This window comes from Calonectris borealis, chromosome 1, assembly GCF_964195595.1.
Source record: "Calonectris borealis chromosome 1, bCalBor7.hap1.2, whole genome shotgun sequence".
NCBI lineage: Eukaryota > Metazoa > Chordata > Aves > Procellariiformes > Procellariidae > Calonectris > Calonectris borealis.
In genome coordinates this window covers 218,587,419-218,593,419 of record NC_134312.1, presented here as the reverse complement: position 1 = coordinate 218,593,419, position 6,001 = coordinate 218,587,419, and the positions used below count along the sequence as shown (strand labels likewise).

General features: G+C 59.8%; 1 protein-coding gene across 1 annotated transcript; it reads right to left on the bottom strand.

Moving 5' to 3' along the window:
- Positions 1 to 801: 801 nt before the first annotated feature.
- Positions 802 to 5,538, bottom strand: P2RY6 (pyrimidinergic receptor P2Y6). Its single transcript, XM_075140369.1, has 2 exons — positions 5,453 to 5,538; positions 802 to 3,077 (listed from the first exon to the last, which is right to left on the bottom strand). The coding sequence occupies exon 2, from the start codon at positions 3,019 to 3,021 to the stop codon at positions 2,029 to 2,031; it is 993 nt and encodes a 330-aa protein (XP_074996470.1). The 5' UTR covers positions 3,022 to 3,077; positions 5,453 to 5,538; the 3' UTR covers positions 802 to 2,028.
- Between the last annotated feature and the right edge of the window lie 463 nt (positions 5,539 to 6,001).

Genomic DNA, 6,001 nt, shown 5'->3' with positions numbered 1-6,001 from the left:
TCCCCAGGCCGGGTGGGCACCCACAGACCCAGCTGAATTTCTCCAAATCTGAATATTTTGCGCCCTCTCCTGGGTCCGGATGGCGTGGCCTGCTGTCTCCCACCCTGTCACCTTTCCTTTCGTCTGAGAAGAATTGGGGACACCAGGCTGGGGTTGTCCCACCAGCCACCACTCTCGCAGCCCCTGGCATTTTGCCCTTGCATTGCGGGACCCCAAAAATACATCGAAGGAGATTTTGGCACGGATGAGCTCCAGCTGAAAACCCGCGGCTGGTTCTGCCTCCTCCATCGCTTTCTGTGCTCCAATCCAAAGCAGTTGGCACCATGCATGGTCCTCCCCACCAGGACACGGCCACCGCTCCCGTAAAACCAGGTGGTTTGAGCGAACACCGTCGCGGGATCCCTCTCCATTCCAGCCCACCGCGACGCTGAGATCTTTGAGCATCATCCAAGAGCTGACAACCACCCTCGGCACCCTCATCATCCTCATGACAGCAAGGACCCACGTTAGGACCACCAACCCTGGGTGCTGGCGAGGTCCTTGGGTGGCCGGGTACCTGAGGAAGATGTCGCGCGCTTGCAAGGAGCAAGTCGGGATGAAGACGCACGCTTGGCCGGCTGCAGGAGGGACGCTCATCTCCAGAGATTTGAAGCAAATTGCTTAAATCAACTTAGACATGATTATTACGTACAGACAACCTGTGAGAAACGCAGCGAAACAGTTATCCCTATATATATATATGTATGTATACTATATATACATACATACACTGTATAGATACATATATTTTATTCAGGGCGGAGAATACCTGTGCCATGTAGCCTGTGCTGGGCTACAAACCTTCCCCTGCTTGGATGTACTATATGTACGTATATATAGTGGGTGTATATATGTGTACACATCCACCTGAAAAAGGGGGGGAGGTTTATTCTATACATCCTATATATTAAAGAGCGATTAGTGGTACATCCACCCCGTGCCGTGTAAGCAAATCCCTCATTGCTGGGAGGAAGCAGTATCCCGTCGGAGGCTGCGGGGAGCAAAGCTCAAGCCCCCACCCAGTGTGGGGTGGTGGAGAGGCCAAGCCACGGGTGGGATGTGTGGTGACATGGCCGAGGACACCGAGTAGCTCCGTGGCATGGGTTTCCCGACTCCTGGCATCCTGTCCGGATGTGCCGGCTCTGATTTTGGTGGATCCTGGTTAGGAGGTGACAGCAGGATGCCGAGGATGCCGGGATGGGCCGGATTTGGGGTGCTGGGCTAAGCAGGGAGCTGGACCCGGATGATGCTGAAGGTCCCCAGGCAGGTGACAACACCACTGGCTTGTGTCTAACCCAGCCCACAGTCATCAGTTGGGTGGGAAACCCAGCATGGGTGTCCTAGTTCCCTTATGTCCCCTTTCCCAGCTCCCACTCTGCCCAGGGATGCTCTCCCACCATTTTGCAGCACCGGTGGTACTAGTGGGCCCGTGGTTCTTACTGGTCTGGCCCCATTCTGGGGACTGGGGGATAGGGATGTCCCAGTATTACCCCAAAAAATGTTCGTGACACTGATCTTGAGCTGGAGAAACACACGGCCCCATGTTCCCCAGACAGGTACGAGCTGAGCCAAACCCTCCCCAGCCTTCGCATGCCCCATCAGGGAAGCTTTAAATGAGAAGGAGGAGAAATCGCCCCCCAGCAGCTCGCCCTGAGCCAGGGACCGTGTCCTCCATGGTCCCACTGTGCTCTCCATGGTCCCACCAGTGGTTTTTATTGCATCAGTGGCTTGGCCACAAAGAAAGCATGGTGCTAAGCTGCTCAAACCGAGCAATTGAGCCAGAGAGAGGACACTGGATCTGTGCCGTGATGGGGTTAATACTGTGACACTGCAGGCTGGAGATGGGATGAAAGTGCTGGAAGCTTGGGAGATGCTGTCCTCCTGTCCTCCAGCACATCCCCAGCTGGAGCCATCTCTCTTCCATGGAGCTTAAAGCCAAAATTGCTCCATGCCTGGTCCTGGTGACATCGAGGTGGCCTTCACCCTCACCTAGGAGCCGTAGGTAACGCAATGGTCGTGCCGCCACTTGGAGCTCATCTTGTCGAGGAGGTAACGGGTGCTCTCACGAAACTTGCGTTGGGTGAAGTAGAAGAGGATGGGGTCGAGGACGCTGTTCATGCTGGCGAAGGGACGTGTGCACTTGTAGGCGATGGCAAACGCCTGCAGAGCCGGGCAGGGCATGCCGGGTGAGGAACGGACTATCAGGTAGAGGGTCTTGGTGAGGTGGAAGGGGAAGAAGCTGATAGAGAAGACGATGACCACAATGATGATCATACGCACGGCTTTGTCCTTCCTCTTGTGCACCGCCAAGCCGATCAGCTCATCCTTCTGGCACAGGATCCGGGCCATGCTGCAGTAGCAGGCGAGGATGGCCACGAAGGGCAGCAGGAAGCCGGTGACGGTGAGGGTGATGCCATAAGGGAAGTAGGCAGCGGAGCGATCCGGTGGGCTCAGGTCATAGCAGACAGTGCGGTTCCTTTGGGTGCCGGTGGAAGCGAAGATGAAGGTGGGCAGGCATTGGGCGATGACGATGAACCACACCGCGGCACACACCAGCCACGTCAGCTTCTTCCCCTTCTTCTTGTGCCACGAGGCCAAGGGGTGGCAGATGCCCAGGTACCGCTGGATGCTGATGCAGGTGAGGAAGAGGATGCTGCCGTGTAGGTTGGTGTAGAACTGGAAGCGGACGAATTTGCAGGTGAAGTCCCCAAAAGGCCAATAATCCTTTTGGGTGTAGTTGTAGATGAGAAGCGGGAGGGAGCAGACATAGAGCAGGTCGGCCGTGGCCAGGTTCAGCATGTAGATCATGCTGCGGCTGAGCGCCTTACGGGCAACCCAGATCTGCCCGATGACCACGGCGTTCAAGGGCAACCCCACCATGAACACCACTGAGTAGACCAGGGGCAGCAGGACCTGCTTGAACTCCTCGTGGAAGGTGCATGAGTTCCTCCCGGACCCCATGGGGGCCGTCAAGTTGGCCATGGTGGTGGTCCCCCCCCGTCAATGTCCTCTCTGCTGGTGTGGCCCCTCAGCAGTGCCTGTAAATGACAAAGGGGATGGTTGGTGACTCAGCCACATGGTGTCACATCCACCCTAGCAAGATGAACCTGGACCAGTGTGTATGACCCCATAGCCCCATCCTTCTGGGTCGGGGCAACCCCCGGTATCCATACAGGCTGGGGATGAAGGGATGGAGAGCAGCCCTGCCGAGAAGGACCTGGGGGCACTGGTGGAGGAAAAGCTGGACATGAGCCGGCAATGTGCGCTCGCAGCCCAAAGGCCAACCGTGTCCTGGGCTGCATCCAAAGCAGCGTGGCCAGCAGGTCGAGGGAGGGGATTCTGCCCCTCTGCTCTGCTCTGGTGAGACCCCCCTGCAGTGCTGCGTCCAGCTCGGGGGTCCTCAGCACAGGACAGACATGGACCTGTGGGAGCGGGTCCAGAGGAGGCCACGAAAATGGTCAGGGGGTGGAACAGCTCTCCAATGAAGAAAGGCTGAGAGGGTTGGGGTTGTTCAGCCTGGAGAAGAGAAGGCTCTGGGGAGACCTTATTGCGGCCTTTCAGTGCTTAAAGGGGGCTTAGAAGAAAGACGGCGGCAAACTTTTTATCAGGGCCTGTTGCAACAGGACAAGGGGAATGGTTTTAAACTAAAAGAGGGGAGATTCAGACTAGAGATAAGGAAGAAATGTTTTACAATGAGGGTGGTGAAACCCTGGCACAGGTTGCCCAGAGAGGTGGCAGATGCCCCATCCCTGGGAACATTCCAGGTCAGGTTGGACGGGGCTCTGAGCAACCTGATCTAGTGGAGGATGTCCCTGCCCATGGCAGGGGGGTTGGACTAGATGGCCTTTAAAGGTCCCTTCCAACCCAAACTATTCTATGATTCTGTGGTTCTGTGATTCTAAACCATGGTGATGGATTTAGGGGTCCATCAGGAAGGTGAAGGTGCAGAGAGCGGGACCGCGCGGGGTGGTGGCACAGGGCACAGCGCGGTGGCCGTGATTGCCACCATCTCAGCTCCGCTTCCCCCGGCACTTTCACCCCACAGAAGGGTTAGCACAAGGCCAAACCACCCTCATCCAGGTGCAGGAGAGGAAATTGCTGTACGGCGTGCCGTTAGCCGCCGGCACGGTGTCCTGCTCCTCTGCAGGGGGTGCCAAAACCCTACGGCCAGTCACCCGAGCGGGCTGCGTCCCCTGGGTTTCTGGGCAGGCCACCTGCACCGAGCCCAGCATGACCCACAGATGTTTCGTGGTTACTTTCATCCGGGAAGCGGGACAGGTGACACTCTGGTCCCAGAGGTTTTCGGTTTTGTGGGCTAAGAGAGCCCATCCACGTGGCCTCTGGGCTGCTCTGAGCTGGAGAAGAGGCCACCTGCTTTTCTTAGAGGCTGAGACTGCCGCGAAAGATGTGGTCCTACAGCACAAAGAGACCCCTGACCCCAGCCATGTCACTTGGCCGAATCCCTCTCCAATGCCACCCACGGGTGCTACACGCTCCCGGGCTGCAGCAGCTCCGAGGCGCGGGCAGAGCCGCTTCTCCTTCCTCCTCTCGCTTCCTCCATCGCCCGCAGATCCGTCTGCGACCCCGGCCGGCGGCACGGGCCCGGCACCCGCTTTCCCTCGCACGCCCCGGCGGCAGCCCCGACGCCTGGCGGGGACAAGTTTGCCTGGAAATGGGGTGGCTGGTGTCCCCATGCCGGCTGGGAGGGGAAACTGAGGCAGAGAGGGAGGTGACCGAGCTCCGGTCAGGTGCATGAGGCAGAGGGTACCAGGGGGGACACACGAGTCCAGGGGCCACCCCGTTAGCTCGTACCACCATGATGGCCCCATTTTGGGTCTTTGGGGATTTACCAGCCCCGAAGCACAGCCCAGCCATGGGGTCAGGCTTGGTGAGAGTGTTGGGGGACACACACAAGGCTCACCCATTTTTGGGGGTGCTCCAGGCTTGCAGATCAGTTCCCCCCCTGCCCTCCCTGCTGCTGTATGACCCTTTTACTCCCTTGGCACCCCACTGAGCCCCTCCGGCACCTCATTGAGCCCCTTGCACCCCACTGAGCCTTCTGCACCCCACTGAGCTCCCCTGCACCCCACTGAGACCCCCTGACACCCCACTGAGCCCCCCCTCACCCCACTGTGCCCCATTGCACCCACTGTCACCCAGCCCCAGGCAGTCCCAGCACCCACCTCTGCCACCTTCAAGTTAATAAGTGCCCCAAGGCTGTGAACTGCCCTATCCCCTGGGACCCCCCAAACCTCCCCCGGGACCCCCGGCCGGGGCAGCACCCATCCCAGTGCCCACCCTGGGCACTCGCAGGAGCCTCTGCCATCCCACGTGTGCTCGCAGGAACACTGCCGTGACGTTGGGGACAAGGTGGCCGGTGAGAGGTCCTGGGGGACCTGGGAGCGCGTCTTACCTGATGAGGTGCCAGGGGGTGGCAGGGGGTGGTAGGGGGTGCCACAGGGTGCTGGGACCCGCTGCTCTGCCCAGTGCCTGGGCACATCTGCGACCCTGGGGTGCTGCACTCGCCCCGTTGAGCAACGCTTCCCCTTTCCACTCAATAGCAACACCCCAGGGCCCGATGGGGAACAGAAACCTGGGTGGCAGGGCGGGCACTGCGCTGCATGGCACGGCACCGGGGGCACCACATGGCATGGCACGGCAGGGCGGGCACTGCGCTGCATGGCACGGCATCCGGGGCACCGCATGGCATGGCACGGCAGGGCGGGCACTGCGCTGCATGGCACGGCACCGGGGGCACCACATGGCATGGCACGGCAGGGCGGGCACTGCGCTGCATGGCACGGCATCAGGGGCACCGCATGGCATGGCACGGCAGGGCGGGCACTGCGCTGCATGGCACGGCATCTGGGGCACCACATGGCATGGCACGGCAGGGCGGGCACTGCGCTGCATGGCAAGGCACCGGGGGCACAACATGGCACGGCACGGCAGGGTGGGCACT

What these genes read in the sequence shown, in the direction of transcription:
- P2RY6 (XM_075140369.1), bottom strand. Translation starts at nt 3,021, where the DNA reads ATGGCCAACTTGACGGCCCCCATGGGGTCCGGGAGGAACTCATGCACC.